The sequence below is a fragment of the Papio anubis genome, chromosome X (genome assembly GCF_008728515.1).
Source record: "Papio anubis isolate 15944 chromosome X, Panubis1.0, whole genome shotgun sequence".
Classification (NCBI taxonomy): domain Eukaryota; kingdom Metazoa; phylum Chordata; class Mammalia; order Primates; family Cercopithecidae; genus Papio; species Papio anubis.
Genome location: NC_044996.1, coordinates 75,017,173 through 75,038,628, shown reverse-complemented (window position 1 = coordinate 75,038,628; position 21,456 = coordinate 75,017,173). Strand labels below are relative to the sequence as shown.

General features: G+C 44.8%; 1 protein-coding gene across 1 annotated transcript in view; it reads left to right on the top strand.

Moving 5' to 3' along the window:
- HDAC8 (histone deacetylase 8) overlaps positions 1–16,511 on the top strand; it is a 249,855-nt gene extending 233,344 nt beyond the window's left edge. The window contains exon 11 of the mRNA XM_003917883.4: positions 15,950–16,511. Within this exon, the coding sequence (XP_003917932.1) occupies positions 15,950–15,972 (23 nt within the window). The 3' untranslated portion in view covers positions 15,973–16,511. The remainder of the gene's footprint in view (positions 1–15,949) is intronic.
- Positions 16,512–21,456: the final 4,945 nt, after the last annotated feature.

Genomic DNA, 21,456 nt, shown 5'->3' with positions numbered 1-21,456 from the left:
TGAAGGACAGGCAAATTTAGACCTCACCTTTCCCATCTTTACTGCCCGTTAGTCTTTCTGAAAGGAAAAAAGACCCACAAAACCATGGAGAGTCCATTCAAGCTGTTAGCTTTACACAGAGAAAAACTCCTCTCGTGCCAATGAGCTATCTTGAAGGCATGTGTCGTTGTTCATAAGAAAGTATAGGTTAGAGAGCGGATGGCTCCGTCCAGCTCATGACTACTACTGTAAAATCATCCTTGCACCATCTTCATATGCTTAAAGCTGGTTGCCTTTCCTCTGGTGAATGTACTCTAGAGGAATTGGCTCACGGTGAACCTTCCAGAGTTGGAATAATGCTGATATGATTAATCCCCAGGGAGGGCTAGTTCCCCAAGCCTGGCTAGCTCTGCATGGGGAAATGCAGATAAAGGTAGGAGGCTTTCTAGTTTCTGGTACTTATGACATTCGAATCAAGTGGAGGCCCCTAGGAGACTCAGAGCTCCACACTGCAGCCCAGGCCCAATTCTCTTGGGGAGCAGGAGTGGGGGAGTTGTGCATTTGTGAGAATGTGTTACAGTTGTGACCCGAGGTTTCAACACTTGCTCTGTGTTCCCGGAACTATTCCCCAGGTTTGACTGGGAGAGAAAAAGAAACAAACAAGGTCAGGAAGTAAGGAGGACAAGGAGGGAAGGGGGAGGCAAAAGACACAAGGGAAAAAAAAAAGGCCTTGCATGCATCTGCCCTTTCTTTCCCTTATTGAAGGAGCCTTAGGATGGCAACCTAACAAACTGATACGGGTGTGGATAGAAACAACACAGATGAAATAAGAAGAACAGCTACTATTTATCCTACAGATAAGGGAACTGAGGCTCAGGGAGGATAGGTGACTTGGCCAAGATCGCCTTTATTCATCCAGCAAATAATTACTGAGCACCTACTGTGTGCCATACACTGTGCTAATAAGCAGTGGGCGGGACATTGGAACCCAGGCCTGGAGTGGAGCTTCAGAGTCAGGCTGTTTGACCTTTATTTCCCTCCTCTCCTTGGCAGCATTGCTCTGTCAAATCTACTCGTCATCCTGTCTGCTCTTTCCAATCGCCCCAGTAAACCCTCCTACCTCACACTACATGCCCAGCTCCTTCCATGTGGCTAATCCTAAACACCTGAAGTCTCATGACTCCCTGGAAATGGGAAGAAGACAGTCTTGGGCAACCTTCGAAATTCTGGCGCCTGATATAGGCTTTGTAGCCCTCCCTAGGCCCCGCCCCTTCCCCCACCATACTGTAATCTGAAGCTTCTAGCTCCCTTTCGAGATGAGTAGAGAAGGAAAAGAGATGGACAGAAGGTAGAAGAAGCCAGCTCACCCAGCTCCTGCTGCCCGAAATGTGCTGTAGCCACCAGACCCAGCCTGTCATTTGCAGTTCCACAGCCCCAATCTGAGACCCTTTGCACATTTGCTGGTAATATTCTTAGGCGAACCATTGTGCTGGGTATAAGCAGCGCTTCCTCTGGCAGCCTGACATCCGAGATTGTCATCCTTCTAGGGACTAGCAATTGGAGCTCAGGTTTGGGCATATTCAAGGCTTGCTGAAGCCCCAGGCTTGAAGCAGTGCTCCTGCATGGTGGGACTCTATACCATGGAAACTTGGCTTCCTTCTACACTGTCTCTTACTTCTTGAGAAGCCATGAGGATAAGTTGAAAGGTAGGGTTGGTCCCAAGGATAAACTGACCATTTGCTTTAGGGCTTCTTGGAAGGACTTCGGAGCAGGGTTTTGGAGGATACCTGAGCCAATTTGCATGACTTCAGGTGAAAATATCTGCGATGTCCATCCTTTATCTCTCTTTCCTGTCCCCTGCTGGCTCTTTCTTCCTCGTCATCTCCCTGTGGTCCTTTCCAGGACTCTACCGCCAACTTGGACTTCCTCATCAAGCAGGTTCCTCTCTTTCTTGTTTCACTAAAGAGTATAAGAGATGGAAAGGCTTCTTGTCGTCATTGTTATTGTTGTTGTTGTTAAACAGAAAAATAAGTTATAAAAATGTCATGCTAAAAATTTTAAAAATTCTGGGCCGGGCGCCATGGCTCGAGCCTGTAATCCAGCACGTTGGGAGACTGAGGCAGGTGGATTGCTTGAGCCCAGGAGTTCGAGACCAGCCTGGACAATATGGTGAAACCCTTTCTCTACAAAAAAATATAAAAATTAGCCGGACATGGTTATATATATCTGTAGTACCAGCTACACTGGAAGCTGAGGTGGGAGAACTGCTTAACCCCAGGGAGATTGAGGCTGCGGTGAGCTGTGACTGTGCCACTGCACTCCAGCCTAGGCGACAAAGCCAGACCCTGTCTACAAAAAAGAAAAAAAAATTTAATCCTAAAATAAAAATGGAGACTGCTCCCCAAAGTTACAGTAACTTAGACAGCAGCTTTTAACAAACCATGAAAACCCTTGGCATATTACTCATGAAGACTTGAAATTTCTACCTAAATCTGTGAGGCGGGAACTACTGATATTGACAGGGTACAGCACAAAACCCTGAGCTGGGTACTTCACATACATGATCTCATTTAACCTCGCAATTTCCTTATGAGGTAGGAGACCGGCGCCCGAAGACGTTGTGTAACATGCCCTAGTCACACAAGAAGTAAGTGATAAACTCAAGATTTGAACCCAGACCTGGTGGCCCTCTTCTCCGTGGCAGCATTGCCCTGTGACACCTACTCATCATCTCTCCCCTCTGCTTTTTTCCAGTCACTAGTAAACCTTTCCCCCTGCTCAGGCTCCCAAAGTGAACTTCAGAAGCAGTTTAACTTTAAGAGATATGATTGTGTCTCCACTTTAAAGCCCAGCTCAAGCAATCAACACATATATTTTTGAACCCCACCCCACTCAAGCTGGTGCCATTGGGAGATATACGAGGTGTTTAAGACATGATCCCTCCTCCTGATAAATAGTTGAGAAATTTAGGTTAGGAAACAAAACTAAGCCCCTTGGACATATCAGAATATAACAAGGTCTGATACTATATATAGAAGAGACTGGGCAGTAAGACTTTAGGGAGACTGCTTTCAGAAGGCTGGGAGGATTTGAATAGATCAGAGTAGGGATGCACTTGTAAGTAAGGGAGATTCAGAAGGGTGGGGATAGGGGGCAGATTGCAGGCTCCCTTGAATTTCGGGCTGACTAGTTCATATCCACAGTAAAGTGGAAGTCATTCTAGGTTCTGGAATTAGAGCACCACATGATACAGTGATATTTGGGATAGATGGTGATGGTAATGCAAGATTGAGACTGCAAGGTCCTCGACTAGAATAGTGGTGGTAAAATAGGAAGAAATGACTGAGAGCTATTATGAAGAGAGTATCATCACCAGCACTGGGAGGTAGGCCATTTATAGAGGATTGGGGAGAAAGGAAGAAGTAAAGGTGACTCTGAGATTTCCAGCCTGGATACCAACTGAAATGGGAAGCTCTTGGGGGAGGGAACATAGCTTTACTGAAACATATACTTGATGTGTTCTCTTTTGATGTATTGAACTTGAGGTCTCGTACTAATTCCATACAGTGTATCTACATGAAAAAATCTGTTGCAGCCAGTTAAAAAGCAAATTTTTAAAGATAATTTGATGACACTAGAATATGTTCATGATTACAATGTTAAGTGAAATAAACAGGATACAAAGTGGCTTACTACCATGTAGTCTCAATTTTGTAACTGTATTTAGTGTGTGTTTTGGGAGAGGGGATATGCACAGAAAAACACAAGAATGAAATGCTAACAGTAGTCATATTTGATGATACTTTACCAAAGTAATATACCTTGACAGTAGTTATCTAGAACTGGAATTATAGATGATTTTTATTTTTTTATGCTGTTTCTGTATTTTTCAAAATTTCTACCATGAGCGTGTATTGTTTTTGTAGTCAGGAAAAAAAAAAAAAAAGTAATACATGCTGGCAGGGGCGGAGGGCACTACCCTATTACCTCCAGGTGGGGGGTAAAAGCCTAGGTTCCCTACTCAGCCACCATGGACACCCTGGGCAGAAGAAGGGCACCTCAGTATTGCTGGATGGAGTAAAATTCCGGCTCTCCAGTAGACCTCTACTGATACCACCCTGGCCAAAAATGGGAACGGCATCTTTTTATTGCTCCCCATTTGGCCTCTACTGACATAGCAGTGGGTGGGCCTCCTTGCCATTGAGCAAAGAAGGAAAGTCCTGGCTTTCTACTCTGCCTTCTTTGACACCACCCTGGTGGAATGAAAGGGAAGCCTAACAGTAACCGTTTAGTGTGAATATGTGCCAGGCCCTACTCTGGACACTGGCAATACAGAAGTCAATAGAATAGATAAGCCAGGCACAGTGATGTGGGCTGATAGTTCCAAATACTCAGTATTTGGGCTGATAGTTCCAAATACTCAGGAAGCTGAGGCAGGAGGATCACTTGAGCCCAGGAGTTTGAGACCAGCCTGGACAACATAGTGAGATACTGTCTCTTAAAATAGTAAAGGAAATAGGCCAAATAAAGTCCTTGCCCATCATGGAGATTACATTCTAGTGTGGAAGATAGACAATAAACAACTAAATAAATATTTAATGTTGTTTACTGATAAATTACGAGGGATGCTATTCAGTAAAGGCCTTTCTGAGGCGGTGACATTTGGGAACAGAGATCAATGAAATGAGGGAAGGAGATTTACAAAATTTGCATTCGGCCGGGCACAGTAGCTCACGCCTGTAATCCCAGCACTTTGGGAGGCCGAGACAGGCAGGTCACTTGAGCCCAGGAGTTTGAGACCAGCCTGAGCAACATGGCAAAACCTTGTCTCTTCCAAAAAAAAATGTAAAACTGAGCTGGGTGTGATGACGCATACCTGTAGTCCCAACTACTTGGGAGCTGAGATGTGAGGATCAATTGAGCTCAGGAGGTCAAGGCTGTAGTGAGCCATGATTGCACCACTGCTCTCCAGCTTGGGCAATAGAGTGAGACCCTGTCTTTAAAAAAAAAAAAAAACGGTAGTGAAGTACATTCTAGATGAAGAGACAAGCAAGATCAAAGACCCCAAGCGAAATGGATTTAGTATGTTCAATATAGATATATGTTTCAATGTGTATTAAAAAGAAATATAATTATCAGATCAAACTCTTTGGTTCCAAAGATATTGCTTAGGATGAGGCTGGGTTTTTTTTTAATGTCTGTATAAGAAAAGTCCACATAGGCAGTATGTGAATATGGCCAAACTCTTGACAGTATAGAAGTTTAGGAAGCAGATCAGTCTCTAATATATATAATATTATTAGCCCCATTTAATAGATGTAGGAACTGAGGCCTAGGGAAGTTAATTAGCCTGTACAAAGTCACACAGCAGGTAAGTACGGAAGCTAGGATTCCACCTGAGACACTGAGGATCATACCCAAAGCTTAGAAGAGGAAATAAGGAATTTTCCTTCTGCCTGGCAGAGCTGCTGATTGTTACATAAACAAGCCAAGAATATTCAAAGAGTAGTTGGAGGCCTCTAATATGTTTAATTAAGCATTTTTTGCTTGTGTGCCAAAAGTACATGCCCAAAGCACATGCCCAAAGCAATTGTATTGCTCATTCCCCTCCAGCTTCTAGCTCTAAAATGATCAAGGGGTAGAAGGAAGGTTGGAAATTATTAGGAAAAATAAGGCAAACCACTCAGGGTTTTGGAATGCCTGTTGACAACTTTGTCAGTCTACCCGGAGGCCCTTTAGCCAACTGAGATTCAGGTGCTGTCTTGAGCACAGCCACCAAATCCAGCAGTGCTAAGAGTCATTTTCTGCCAGAGTAAGTGGGCCTAGCCTCCTTGGCCTTGCCACGGAGGGGCAGCTGCTGCAGGATTCTCACCACAGAGTTCCCGAGGAAGGTCTGCAGACCTCCCATCCCATGGTTTTCTGCTGTACCTGGACAGGGACTTCCCCAAGCCATGGTCGGGTCATGCAGGAGCTCATAGTCTTTTGAGAAAGGAAAGCATCTTTACAGGCTCCTGGTTTGCCAACATTCTTCTGCCTCTTTGCAGCTCCAAGCACATTTTGGAGGGAGATTTCACAAAGATTTCTAAATTGAGTTAGAATTTCAAGTCTATTGTGACATGCAAATTAGTCCTGCTTGCCCATTGGCAGCAATGCAGCTGAAGTGCCTAGAGACGGGCCATAAAATGAAAACATCAAAGTGATTAAATGTGCCCGAAGAGCATAATTGAGTGCATGAATAAGAGAAAATAAAACAAATTGATTTTCTCCAGTGCCAGAAAAACAGAATAATTGAAAACAAAATAATAGACTTTGAAGTAATCAAAGTGAGGAATGCACCATAGTGACATAGAAACAGCCAGTTGTGGGAGAGATTTATTGTGTTTCTGTTATCATTTTTACAACTTTAATTTCATTAGCTAATAAATACAAATCAATTGAAAAATCAGTCAACCAGAGAGAAGGCAGTCCCAAGCCAAGATTTTTATTCACATCTCTAAAACAGGCTGAGACGGTGATTCTTAATCTACTTTCATAGGTGCACATTTCTGCCGTGAGCTGGAAAACAAGTTCTGGGAGGGCTCTCTGCTTTGGAGGTGGTGATGTTCTGTTCTGACAGTCACTTTCCACATATGCATTTACAGATTCAACTTTCAAGAGGGTCACTTTTATACCCCACCAAGATTTCTGACAGACAGAACTGCCCAAGTACAAGCATCTTGGTTTACACAGATGACATTTTCATGGCACTGACCAGCAACTGTGGTCTTACACAAGGTCATCCTGGATTCATTTTGGTGATAGTAGTGGTGGTGGCAGCTATGGCAGCAACAATAGCAGGAGCACCTGCTGCTCTCACAATATTGCTGAGCATCTATGGCTCACTGCTTCCAACCCCCACCCTCATCCCCCGACACATACACGCACACTAGTGACAATGAAATCTAATCTAAAACCAGGAAGGCCAATCAAGAGTATGCCACTCTTTTGGCTTCCAGCCTGGCGACCATGATCCTGGGGAAGATCACAGGAAGGGAGCTGGGCCAGAGGAGACTTCTCATGTTCACTATGGCAATAAGGCACTGGGGACACCAAGCCATGCTGGGCTCACATGCTGAATGATCACAAAGCAATCATGACACCACCACAGAACAATTTTTATGGCTCCTCCAAGAAAAGAATCCCTCTAACCCGCTCTTCAGCTGTTCACGGCTGGGCTCAGTGACCCTTCACTTCAGGATCCACAGTGATAGCTGATGTTACTTGAATTGTGGGTTTTCTTTTCACAGGCCCTTGAGCTCTCTGGCAGCTGTTGGCACTTCCAGATGTTTGTGACACACCCTACCTTCAGGGCTCCACAGTTAGCGACTGTGCCTTTGGCTCCAGTAAAGGTCTTTGGGACCACTGGGACTGTAAACCAGGGTGTGCAGAAGGAGTTGGCAGTGCTGAGACTGGCACTGCTTGCTGGCTCAATCAGGATGGCATAGTTAATAGATTGTGCCTGCCAGGCAATTTGTCCTGGAGAATTTATCTTCCAGGAAGCACCTAGAAGCTGAAGGGAGCCTCTCTGACCTTCTGGTGGCATCCAAGGCCTAATCATGATATGCCTTGAGGTGAATAGGGGATGTTAGCATTTAGGTTTTTTGTGCAAGAGAGCGAGAGTTGGTCTCCAGTTCAAGTCGAAAATCCCAGCTTCCATTTCCCACTGGTGTTTGGGTGGGGCAAAATAGAGCAAATAGCTTTCAAACTCTAAAGCATTATACAGATGTAAGGCTGTATTATTCCTCCTGCCACTGCTATTCCCATTATCCTGGATTTCCCAGCCCAGAATTTTTGTCTGAGAAAAAGAAATGTGGAGAAGGCACATCGACCAAAGAACCTCGGAGCTCTGTCTCCAAAACAGCTGGGAGGCATTGCCCAGCCCAGCAGATAGACAATTGCCGGGGCCCAGCTCCACAAGCTGGCTGGCAGGCAAGCAGCCCACTCCTGTGATGTCACCTCTACAGTTACTTGTGCCCATCCCTCCACATGAAGCCAGCAGATTTAGGCACAGGAGGGGAGAAAAAATGAATCATAGGCTATTTTAGAAATTGCTTCGATTCCGTTTGAGACTGCAGTAGTGCCTTGAGAGCTAAGACCAGAGCACCCTAACCATCAGGGTAATATCCTCTAAGTGCTGGTATCCTGTAAATGTCAGAAGCCTGGTGGGATTAATCCACAACCTCAGGTTCTAATTCAGGTCAGAGGCAGACAAGTGGTAATTGGCGGTTTTACTTAATTGTCAATAAAAGGCTCTCTGATGACAGGAGGAATCTACATTCCAAGGCAAGCAATGCAGTTGACCATTAAGAGCTAAAAATTACACCAGCCATCCATGTCGACACATGCCCAAGGCTTCATAGGAACCCTTGGTACTGAAATTGTTCCCAGGTAGAAAATGAAGTCCTTGGACCTGGCCATGATGGGGCAGCAGCTGGAAATCTTGCTCTAGCCCTGGATCCCACCAGATCCCCTGCTCTCCTGACAATCCCTCAGAGGCTCCCCATGGCCTCTCAGATAAGGCTCTGGCCTTGATATGGCCTCTGGCCACCTCTCCAGCTGCATTGCCCCCGTCCCTGATCTTCATCCTGTATCCTGACCTCAAAAACTTTGCAGTTGACTTTATACATCCTGCTCTGTTCCTGCTGCCTGGAACATTCTTCCCTCCTTTGCCCTTCAATAAACCACCTGCCCTGTGAAACTTCTGTGCCCTCTTTTTCTGCCCACAGCACTCTGTACATACTAGACTTGTATCACCTTGCTACTGTGGACTACGTGTTTGCCTCCATATATGTCTTCCTCACTAGGCCGAGAACTCCTTCACAGCAAGAACTGTCTTGATCCCCTCTGTGACCGCAGCACCCAGCACAGGGCCTAGGCCATTGTAGACATCGGCAAAGGCTTAGGCAATAAATAGACAGAAAAATGGAGCAGATTGAGTCAACTGAGGGAGCTGAATAGCTGGATGAGAGTGGGGGTGCACACCATCTAAGATTCTCAGATACCAGAGCCTGCCAGCAGCAGGACAGCCTGGACACCGGCTGCCCAAGAGTAATCCCTACAATGATTTTTCTCAAGATGTGCCTCATGTTCCTCTATATGACAGACAATCTGAGGTGACACAAAGACATTTTTAATTTTAATAGTCATATTTATTTTAACATATGTTTTAAAATGTAATAAGCAAGTTGTCTATTATTATTATTATTGCTGCTTATGATAGATGAGGCCAAAATAGGTATTAAAGTTTTTTTCTTATTTTTTAAAATTTCTTTTTAAAAATTAATAGAGACAGGGACTCCCTATTTTCCCCAGGCTGGTCTCGAACTCCTGGGCTCAAGGGATCCTCCTGCCTCGGCCTCCCATAGTGCTGGGATTACAGGCGTGAGTCACTGGGCTTGGCCTGAAGTTTAAAAGTGAGTTAATACCCCCAAAAAATAAAAATAAATTTTATATATATGTGTGTATGTGTGTGTGTGTGTGTGTATATATATCATGGTGACTATTAATACAGCTGTTAAGTAGATATAAAAACATTCCTAAAAGAGGTATTCATGTGACAGAAGTTTTGGAAACACTTTTCAACAGTCCTAAATTCACTTCTCTGTTCCTTTGTGATGTCACCCAACCTCCAAGGGTTCCTGAGATCACACCAGCATCCCTCCAAACTGCTGTGATACTGATTGTGTTCAGAACTTATGTATCCTAGCCTGGTTCTCCTTTCGTTAGCATGCGTTTGCTCACCTTAACCACATTTATAAGGTCCTTAAGAGCAATGACCAAGCTTTAAGCCTCTGGGAATTTAATGGGAAAGTGCTTGATCGCTGCCCTGTAGCTCTACAGATGTCTTTTCCCTCAATCAATGGGTACTGAGCACCTACTAGGCATCAGGCACTACTGAGGGTGCTAACAGTAGAGTAATGACCAAGACAGCAGACAAGGTCCCTGCCCTCATAGAGCTGGTGAGAGGAAGCCAACAGTGAGCAAATAAGGAAACAAACACACAAGAAGTTTTCTGTGTGCTAAGTGAATTGAAGAAAATAAAACAGAATCATGTGACAGAAAAGGACTGAATAAGGGGGTGGCTCCTTAGCTTGGGTGGTCCTAAGGTCTCTCAGAAGTGACTTTGGGATTGAGACCTGTCGACTCAAGGTGACAAAGGTGATGAGAAGAGTTGGAAATGCGGATAGCCAGGACAGAGCGTTCCAGGCAGAAGGAAGAGCAAGTTCAAAGACAGGAGAAGCCCTAAGAGGGAAAAATGATTTCTGTGTTCAAGCCACACAAAGAAGACTCATGTGAGCAAGAAGGGTGGTGGTAGGAGAGAGGAGGCAAGGGACCAGCCCCTGCAGGTGAGTAAGTTAGATTTTATTGTGATTGGAGGCTGTTAGAGGGATTTGAGCATAGGAGTGATGCGGTCTGACCTAAGTATTAACAAAATACTCTGGTTGCTATATAGAGCATAGGTTGTAGGAGACAAGGAAGGAAGCAAGGAGACCAGTCTTGAGGCTATTAGAATCATCCATGTAAAGGGCAAGAATAGTTTGGGGTACAGTTGCAGCAGTGAAGGGTGGAAAGAAGGAGGTAGATTTGGAATCTGTTTTGGAGGTAGAATCCACAGGACTTGCTCATAGATTGAAAAGGAAGGTTGTAAACAAAGGAGCAATAAGGATGACCCCTAGTCAACGTCATGAAGGAAAAAAAGGGCACAAGAGGACTGTTCTATGTCTGCTCTGTCCAATATAGTCTCACCACTAGCCACATGTGGCTAAGTTCATTAAAATTAAACAAAATAGAAAATTATGTTCCGCGCTTGCACTAGACATATTTCAAGTGCTCAATAGCCACATGTGACTAGTGGCTACCATATTGAGCAGCATAGCTGTAGGATGGTCACATCATCCAAGAAAGTTCTATTGGACCACACTGCTCCACATTAAAAAGATTAAGAGAATAAAAAGACAAACCACAGACTGGGAGAAATATTTGCAAAATTCATATCCAGTAAAAGAGTTCTATCCAAAATATACAAAGAATTCTTAAAACTCACCAATAAGAAAACACTCAATTTTTAAATGGGCAAAAGAGGCTGGGTGCAGTAGCTCACTCCTGTAATCTCAGCACTTTGGGAGGCCAAGGTGGGCAGATTGCTTGAGTCCAGGAGTTTGAGACTAGGCTGGGCAACATGGTGAAACCCTGTCTCCACAAAAAATACAAAAATGAGCCAGATATGGTAGCATGTGCCTGTAGTCCCAGCTGCTCGGAAGGCTGAGGTGGGAGGATTACTTGAGCCCAAGAAGTCAAGACTGAAGTGAGCTATGATCACACTACTACATTCCAGCCTGGGCAACAGAGCGAGACTCTGTCTCAAAAAAATAAAATTAAATTTTAAAAAATGGGCAAAAGCAAGCCCATTTTTGGGGTGTGGTGGCTCCTGGCTGTGATCCCAGCGCTTTGGGAGGCCTAGGAGGAAGGATTGCTTGAGGCCCGGAGTTCAAAACCAGCTTGGGCAACATAGCAAGACCCCATCTCTACAAAAAATTTTTTAAAAATTTTTTTAAATAAAAATGGACAAAAGATATTAATAGGCACCTCACCAAAGAAGATATACAGACAGCAAGTAAGTGCAGATGCTCCTCTGCCTATTGCAGTGGGGTTATGTCCCAATAAATCCATTGTAAGTGGAAAATATAAGTGGAAAGTATGTTTTCAACTTACAGTATCTTCAACTTACGATGGGATTATCTAGATGTAACCCCATCATAAGTTGAGGAGTGTACTGAATGCATATTACTTTTGTACTGTCATAAAGTTGAAACATCTTAAGTCAGAGACTATATGTGAAAAGATGCCCAATATCATGTGTCACTAAGGAATTGCAAATTAAAATGAGATACCATTACATATATATTAGAATGGCTAAAATCCAAGACACTGACAGCACCAGATGCTGTTAAGGATGTAGAACTACAGGAACTCTCATTCATTGCTGGTAGAAATGCAATATGGTACAGTCACTTGGGAAGACATTTTGGTAGTTTCTTACAAAAGTAAACATATTCTTACCACATAATCTAGCAATCACACTCCTTAGTAATTACCCAAATGAATTAAAAACTCATGTCCACACAAAAACCTGCACATGAATGTTTGGAGGTCTTTTTTGTTGTTTGTTTGGGGTTTTTTTTGTTTTGTTTTGTTTTGTTTTGTTTTGTTTAGAGATAGTGTTTCACTCTGTCGCCGAGGCCAGAGTACAGTGGCACAACCATAGCTAACTGCAGCCTTGACCTCCTGGGTTCAAGCGATCCTCTTGCCCCAGCCTCTTGAGTAGCTCAGACTACAGGGGTGTGCCATCACACCCAGCTAATTTTTTTATTTTGTAGAGACAGGGTCTCACTATTTTGCCCAGGCTAGTCTTGAACTCCTGGCCTCAAGTGATCCTCCCGCCTCAGCCTCCCAAAGCACTGGGATTACAGGCATGAGCCACTGTCCAGCCCTGCACAAATGTTTATAGCAGCTTTATTCAGAATTGCCAAAACTTGGAAGCAACCAAGATGTCTTGCAATAGGGAATGGATAAACCCGTGGTACATCCAGACCATGGACTATTATTCAGTACTAAGAAAAAATGAGCTATCAAGCCACAAAAAGACATGGAAGAAACTTAAATGCATCTTGAAAGAAGCCAGTCTGAAAAGGTTACATACTGTATGATTCTAACCATAGGACAGTAAAAAGATGAGTGGTTGCCAGGCTTCAGGGAAAGGAAGGGAGGGATGAGTCCATGGAACACAGGTGATTTTGAGGGCAGTGAAACTACTCCTGCATGATACTCTAATGGTGGATGCATAACATTATATACTTTTCAAAACTCATAGAACTGTGCAAGACCAAAAGTGAATCTTAATGTAAACAGTGGACTTAAGTTAATGATAATGTATCAGTATCCATTCACTAACTATAATAAATGTACCACACTAATGCAAGATGTTAATAATAGGGGAAACTGCCTGTAGGGGAAGAAGAAGGAAATATATGAGAGCTCTCTGTACTTTCTCTTCAGTTTTTCTATAAACTTAAAACTGTTCTAAAAATAAAATATATTAATTTAAAAAAGAAAGACTAAAGAGATTGTTCGTCAACACCTAACAAAGTACCTGGCACAGAGTAGACACTCCATAAACATTTATTGAATAAATTGATAAACAAATGAGTCAACCAGTGGTTCAGCAGAACCCAGGCCCCCTGAGTCCCAGTTCAATACTCCCTGTACATCAGAGCTAGAGTAACAACATAGTTTATTGTCCAAACCAGGATATTTGAGAGTGAAATGGGGTGCCTTAGGTATAAATCAGGACTGTTTCAGAGATAACCGGAAATCACAAACTGGGAGTCCACAAGCTACATCTCGCCTCCAAAATTGTTTTGTTTGGCCACTCATCTTGATGCCTCATATGATATTCTTTTAAAATGTCAGTCATTTGCCCACATTTAACACAGTGGAAATTGCATAAAAATGTGAAATTTGGACTTCTCTTGGAAAATGGAAGGACTCGGCCCCATGGGGCCCACAGGCCTGCACAGTGGTGAGTGGCTGGAGCTGAGCAGCAGCTGCCCACTTTGTCAGCAGGTACCTTCCTCTTTGCCCCAGGCCCCACCAGTCCCTTTTGTATCTCTTACTCTAGGCCAAGTGAGTTTCCATTTATACTGTCTTGGTTTTGTTTTCTTCTGTGGCAGAGTTAAGAAAAAAAGGAAAGTATTTCTTACACTTATGTGATGATTCAAAGTAAGAAAATGAAAAAAGGATCAAGAGGGCCCCTTATGTCTTGCCCCCAGCCTGCTTTACAAACAGTATATTCTTGGCCTCTCTAGGCAATTGAGTCTGCCCCCTGTGATCTGAACTTCTTGTCTCCCTAGACCCCAGCCTGTGCTGGCCTTTAGAATGTTCTCAGGCTGCCACCCACTGCTGGAAAAGCTAGATGTGAGGGGGAAACAATGGACATTATTTAAGCTTGCATTTTTATTGTTATCCCAATTCAACATTGCTCATCGTCAACTTTTGGTGAAAATTATTTCTGTTGTTTTTCTTTATTGCCTCCAAATGTAACTGGAGAGTGAGGTGGAGCAGCAGAGAGTACAGCACCCACCTTTCCTCCCTGTGAACATGTGTTGTTGGAATGCTTTGACATGGAATTTTGTTCATCCTTGCATTCACTCATTCCCCTAGCTCTGGCTATACTTACAGATGGAAGGACCCTCACTTCACACCAGCGTCCCCTGTAGGTTGTCCTCAGCTGAGGCAACAACACAAGCCAAGGTGTGGAAACAGGAAAGCATGGATAGGGCCCATTTACGCTAAGGAGTTGGACTTCATTCATAGGTGGTAGGTCGGGAGCTGCTAAAGTCTTTTTTTCTTTTTTTTTTTTTTTTTTTTTTTTTTTTTTTGAGGCGGTGTCTCGCTCTGTCACACAGGCTGGAGTGCAATGCCGCCATCTCAGCTCACTGCAAACTCCACCTCCCAGGTTCAGGCGATTCTCCTGCCTCAGCCTCCCCAGTAGCTGGGGCTGCAGGCACCCACCACCACACCCGGCTAATTTTTTTGTATTTTTAGTAGAGACGAGGTTTCACCATGTTGGCCAGGCTGGTCTTGAACTCCTAACCTCAGGTGATCCATCCGCCTCAGCCTCCCAAAGTGCTCGGATTACAGGCATAAGCCACCACGCCCGGCCTGCTAAAGTCTTTTTGAGCAGAGAAGGAATGTGATCACAGATAGCAACTGTGCAGGGAATAGCTCTAGAAGCAGGAGGACCAGATAAGAGGCTGTCACAGTGACCTGAGTAACAAGAGGTGTGACTAAAGCAGAGACAGTGGAACAGAAAGAAGGGGATAGATTGGAGAGACATCTTGAGGTTAGGCTTCACAACTCATAAGATGTGAAGAAGGTGTGAACTAAGAGATGAAGAATCAAAGATTATCCAGAGATTTTTTTGAGGTTAGGAGGTTGAAACACCAAAAGCATGATCCAAAAAAAGAAAAAAAAAATTGGTAAGGAATTGGACCTCATCAAAATCAACTTCTGCTTTACAAAAGACCCTGTTAAGAGAATGAAAAGATAAGTTACATACTGAGTGAGGCACTGTGCCAGACTTTGGAGATCAACCAAAAGTAAGACAGCCAGGCCCTGCCCTCCAGGAGCATTGTTTCTGTTTCAGAGAAGTGGCCAGTAGGATTTGGAGTCCAGCGTTTCTACTTGGGGAAGTGTGGCAAGGGAAAGACTATGGAGGGACAAAGTGAGCAACTTTTCATTCCTAGAGCCCAGTCCTGTAGGATTTTAAATGATCACATTTCCCTCAAAGACTCTTAGGCCTGAGATCAGAGAAAAGCCCCCAATCCGTGTTTCACAGGTACTCACAAGATAAAATGCTAGGAGGGTTATGGCTTGCTAAGGGAAGGAACAAAAGTTGGGGGTGGGGAGCATGAGATTTGATGCGGTTAGTAAAGTCTGAACTCTGAAAAGTGTTACGAGAGAGAGAGAGAGAGAGAGAGAGAGAGTGTGTGTGTGTGTGTGTGTGACCTAAAACAACCATTTGTTTAGCTCATGACTCTACAGATTGGCAATTGAGCTGAGTTCAGCTGGGTGGCTCTTCTGGTTCAGGCTGGATACACCCAATGTCTGCAGTCAGCTGGCTGTCAAAGGCCTCCATCACATGTCCACTAATTGGCTGGTGGTTGCCTGGGTAACAGGGGTCTCTGGGCCATTTGTTCCTCATCATCCAGCAAGCTATTCTGGTCTTGTTCCTTATGGTGAGGTCACAGAGTTCCCAAGAGCAGCAGAGAACAAGCCCCAAAATATAAGTGCTTTTTAAAAAATAGCTCTATTGGGGTGTAATTCACATACATTACCTGACTTTGAATTTTGTTTTCTCCCCTGTTTGCAGGGAATCTGAAGCATGTGGTCTAGTTGACAGAAAGAGATCAGGTTTCCAGAGCTGAGGAGTGGTGCCTATAATGAAGACAGCGTGTTTATGCAAGCAGTTTGTGGAATTTGTGACTGCAGGGGAAATTTGAAAGAAATTACTTCCTGAAAATTTCCAAGGGGCACCAAGTGGCAGCTGGCTTCCTGGGGTGAAGAGGCAGGCACCCCAGAGTCCTCAACTGGGCCTAGGGGAAGAGGGAGATATCCCACATTTAAAGTTCTTATTTAAACACACACACACACACACAAATGAGTTTTTAATCTTTGAAAATTATTTTTAAGTGAATTGGGGAGGGGAGTATTTTTATTGTCTTAAATGAAACAGATCAGAAGCTGGATGACAGCAGTCACCAGTTTGTAGGGCAGGAGGCAGCTGAGAGGCAGGGTTTGGTCCTCAGGACCATCCAGGTGGAGCTCTGGGAGAGAGGGTACTGATCAGCAGACTGGGAGGTGGGGAGAAGTCCACTGGTGTTGTTTTAGTGTTATGTATCTTTGTTTTTTTAAATAAAATCTTTGAAAACCTACCTCTTGTCTTCATTGTAAAGCGCCACTGACAGCACACACACAGTTCTGAACTTTTCTTCTCGCTGAAGTGTCAAGAATAACCCTGTTCCTTCCAATCTCTACTCTGGCTCAGCCTGAGAGTCTGACCCCACTGGGGAGCTACTGTGTCCCTAGCCCAAGTTCTTGGGATGGAAGGCCAAGCTCTGTGTTGCACTGGGGCTGTCCATGGTGGGGTAGGAATACTGGCACTGCAGTCATGGAGAGGGGCTTATTGGCATCTTGGGGAGGAGCTGTCCCTGTCCAGGGAGTGATTTAGGGATGGAAAAGTCATGTTGGCATGTCAGATCCAAGAGGAGCACTTCCATGAATAGAAAGGATGCTTCCCAGTCGAGTGTAGACAATTGGCACATAATGAAAGGGGGAGGAAGTTGTAATGTGTGGTGACTGCAACCTCTGGGGAGTTGGCAACATGGAAAAATGGGGATGGGGGATAATGAGAGAGATGAGGAAGAGAAAACTAAATGTCATGATATTGTAATTTTATTTACCAAATATTTACGAAGCTCCTTCAACTACTGCGACCGGGATGGGAGACAAGCACACAGCCCCATCCATCCTGGCTGTCTAGGAATTCCCAGACAAGGCAAGGGAGGAGGAAAAGAAGCAGATCCCAACATGTTTCCAGCTCTGTTACCAACATGAACCCAGAGCTGTGGGAGCACTAACGAGGGAGCAACTCGCCCTGCCAGAGAAGCATCCCAGAGAGTCTCTAAAAGGATGATACTTCAGTTGGGCCTTATAGGGTGAGCTGTATTTCCCTAGGCCTCCAAGCGGGGGAAGGGCATTCCATAGAATGGAGTGGAAAAAGCCTTGAATGTGTCCTGGGATGGGAAAAGCCAAGCTTTTATTAAACAGCATCAAGGCACCTAGTTGGCTAGGAATACCAGTCCCTTCAAATGGTATTCCTAGTCTAATTATAATTATACACTCTCACACTCTCGGCTTAAGGGCAGTGTAAGCCAGAAACAACAGCAATTTTACTTATACTAAAAAAAAGGATTTTTTTTTTTTAAAGAATAAAAGAGTGTGGAAGGGAGGCTGAATGGCGCAGTTCAAGATGAGGGAAGGCCAGGGAAGCAGGCAAACGGGAGCTCTGGAACCATCAGCCTGCAAGAGACCACTCACCAAGGCTTGCCATCTCAAACGCTCCGTTAGCCTGGTTTCCAGTCCCCTATCCCAGTCCTCTCAGGGGGTCCCACCCCCAAAGCTGTCAGTCAAATCCCTGTAAAGGCCTCAGCCCTGAGAAGCAGCCAACAGGTAAACAGTGATAGCAAATTGGTGCCCCATTTTCGTTTCAATGACCACATCTGGGAAGATATGCTACCCGGTGGGGGAGAGTGGCAGAGGAGGCCAGGGAGCTCTTGCCACTGGGCAGCCCACACTGCCTCTCCTCATCAGGCTGGCACTGCCTGTCTGAGCCCTAGTTCTTGCCTCAGCTCTGGCCGTACAAGTACCAGAGCAGGCTGCTGAACTGACCAACTCCAGGCCTTCCGGAGGCTGGGCCTGCTCCCAAGAGAGGGCACCGCCTCAATGGCCTTCAAGATTCCTTCTTATTGGATTCTTGTAGAAAATTCTACGGGGGAAAAAAAAAATCCATGGATAAAAGCAGGAATTATTTTCAATATTTCAAAATTAACATTGAAATACCCCCAAAGGTAGGCATGGTGTCCACAAAACCAGCAACACAAATTAAAAGTTGTTCCTCCCAGAATTATTGTAAGCACATAGAGGAAAAAAAGACGGAAGGGAAATGTACCAAAACATTAACCGAAGTGGGCTTTTGTGGAGGAGGAAGGTATAAGGATAGTTTTATTTTTCTTCTTTCTACTTTTCAGTATTTTCCAAGTTTTCTCTAGTGGGCACGTTTTACTTTAATAATAGAAAAAAATAAATACATAAACCTAAAAAAAAAAAAAAAAACAATTGATCCGCGGGGAATTGGGGGGGTAGTTACAGATCAAAGTCAGTTCAAGACACCCACTGAGGAAGACTTTGTGCTCAGGCCCTGGGGCTGTTCTAATTGCCTGGAAGACCGATCAGCGGGGGCGGGGGCGGGGAGGGGGATGTGGGGGAGGGGGAGGCTTTTTAGATTAGTTGGCTTGAGGGCGGGGCAAATTTGTCCCCACCATAAGCCTGCCTGTCTTCCCTTTGGGAAATTGCTGCTGACCCCGCCACCGCCCACCCCTTGTGTCTGCAAGGGACCAGCCACAATAACTATAATAACAATGGCAAAGCCAGCATTTGCATATGCCCCATTTTACAGATCATTTTCACTTGTGCATCACTATCCACCCTGCTGGTGGGTATTATCATCCCCACTCTATAGATTAGAAAACTGAGGCTAAGAATGATGAAGTAACATGCTCCTTTTTAAGTGGCAGAGCCAGGAAGCAAAACCCCGCTGGAACTGCAAATTCCCTTGCTTTTTCCACTGTCCCACACTAGTGCCACTAGAATATTTTTAAACTGTGACTTTGAAGTAAACAACTTTCTTATTGCTTCCAAAGCCCAAGCTGGACCAAGCCACATGCTGCTTCTGGGCCCTCACCACACAGCAGCATTCATTCGTTTGTGTGCTTTTCAGCAAGTTACTTGATCTTTCTGGATCTGTTTCCCTACCCATAAAATGGGGTGAATAATTCTTGCACCTCATGGGCTATTGTGAGTGGTTGATGAATTACCAAAGGTGGAAGCACTTTGAAAAGAGTGTAAAGTATTCTGGACAGGAGGGCCTGCCTTGGAAATGGGCCAGGGAAGGCTCACCTCTGAGGAAAACCCAGTGCTTATAGGAAACTCACCAGCCCCCTCTGTCTCCAGGGCACTCACAAGGGCCAACGAGATCAAGAGAGAAGTTTAGACTATGTCTCCAACTCAAGGGGTAAGAAAATAACCATTTAAAAAAGAATATCTATATTGGATATGCATATATTTGCATAAAACACCTTTAGGAAAATACACAAGAAACTGGGACACCTCAGTTGCCTCCGGGCAAGGGAACCAGGTGGCAAGTGGCGAGTGAGGGCAACCTGCACTCAGTTCCTTTTTGTACCTTTTGAGTTTTGAAACATGTGACTGTATTACCTGGTCCCAAAAAAGTTAATGCATAACATTTTTTTTTAAGTCAATGGAAAATTCCCAAGCCAGTTTACCTTTGGGGAGGATGGATCTGCCTCTGCTGCATTCAATGTTTGCTGTCACAAGACAGCAGTAGTAGTATATTTCTAATAATATATTTAAGAGACTCTTTCTAAGGCGGAAAGACTTCTTTATAAGAAAATCAAATATTGTCATTCAACAAAAAAAGGAAAAAGAGGAAGAGGAGAAGGAAAAGAAGGAGGAAGAGAAAAGCAGAAGGAAAGAAAACAACCACATGGACAAGTGTGTTTTGACATCTCTAAGCCCCTATTCAGAAAGTTCCTACAGCTCCTCCTTCTCTGCATTTGCCAGGGGAAGGTCCCCAAACCTCCTGCTCAGTGCTGGGCCCAAAACTGACCGGTAGTGCCTTGGCATGCAACACGTGCACTTCAGCCTCAGACTGCCTGGGTTTAAGCCTCTCCCTGTCACTTACTACCTGTGTGACCTTGGCCAAGTAACTCCCTCTCTCTGAACCTTAGTCTCCTTGTCTATCAAACAGCAACACTTACCTGTACTTACCTCATGGGGGTGGTTGTGAGGGACCAAAGAGATAATGCAGAAAAGCACGTAGTAGAGCACATGCTACATATTAGTAGTAGACACTGTTCTTGCCCTAAATGTGAACGCATTCTGGGTAAGGAAACTTCCTGGGGTTCCCTGGCTTCAGGAATTACGGAAATGGTATGCAAATTTTTGTGACTGTACATATGTACATTTTTGGGGGGCACGGAGCCATAGCTATTATCAGATTCTCAACACTCAAAGGAGTTTTGTGATTACAAAAAGGATGAGATCTACAGATGTAGAGGTAAAGGCAGACATAAATAGAGCTGTCTAAGGCAGGGGCCCCTCACCTCATGATCTATGCACATGCTAGTCCTGCTTGGAATGCTCCAGTCTTCCCTAGACTGGCTCCTTCTCCTCATTCTGTTCTCTGACTCAATTAATACCCTAGGGCCAGGCCCAGAGGCTCACATCAGTAATCCCAACACTTCGAGAGGCCGAGGTGGGACGATTGCTTGAGCCCAGGAGTTCCATACCAGCCTGGCTAACATGGTAAAACCCTGTCTCTACTAAAAATACAAAAGTGACCTGGGTGTGGTGGCACATGCCTGTAGTGCCAACTACTCAGGAGGCTGAGGCAGGAGGATGCCTTGAGCCCTCGAGGTCTAGGCAGCAGTGAGCCATGATTGCACCACTGCACTCCAGCCTGGGCAATGCAGCGAGACCCTGTCTCAAAAAATAATAATAATATGGCCGGATGTGGTGGCTCACTCATGTAATCCCAGCACTTTGGGAGGCAGAGGTTGGTGGTTCACCTGAGGTCAGGACTTCAAGACCAACCTGGCCAACACAGCGAAACCCCGTATCTACTAAAAATACAAAAAAATTAGCCAGGTCTGGTGGCGCATGCTTGTAATCCCAGCTACTCAGGAGGCTGAGGCAGGAGAATCGCTTGAACCCGAGAGATGGAGGTTGCAGCGAGCCAAGATTGTGTCACTGCACTCCAGCCTTCGTGACAGAGTTAGACTCTGTCTCAAAAAAAAAAAAAAAAAAAAAAAAAGGCAGGGGGGGGGGCCACGCCTGGAATCCCAACACCTTGGGGGGCCGGGGAGGGGGGATCACCTGAGGTCAGGAGTTCAAGACCAGCCTGGCCAACATGGCAAAACCCCGTCTCTACTAAAAATACAAAAATTAGCTGGGTGTGATGGTGCACGCCTGTAATCCTAGCTACTCGGGACACTGAGGAAGGAGAATCGCTTGAACCCA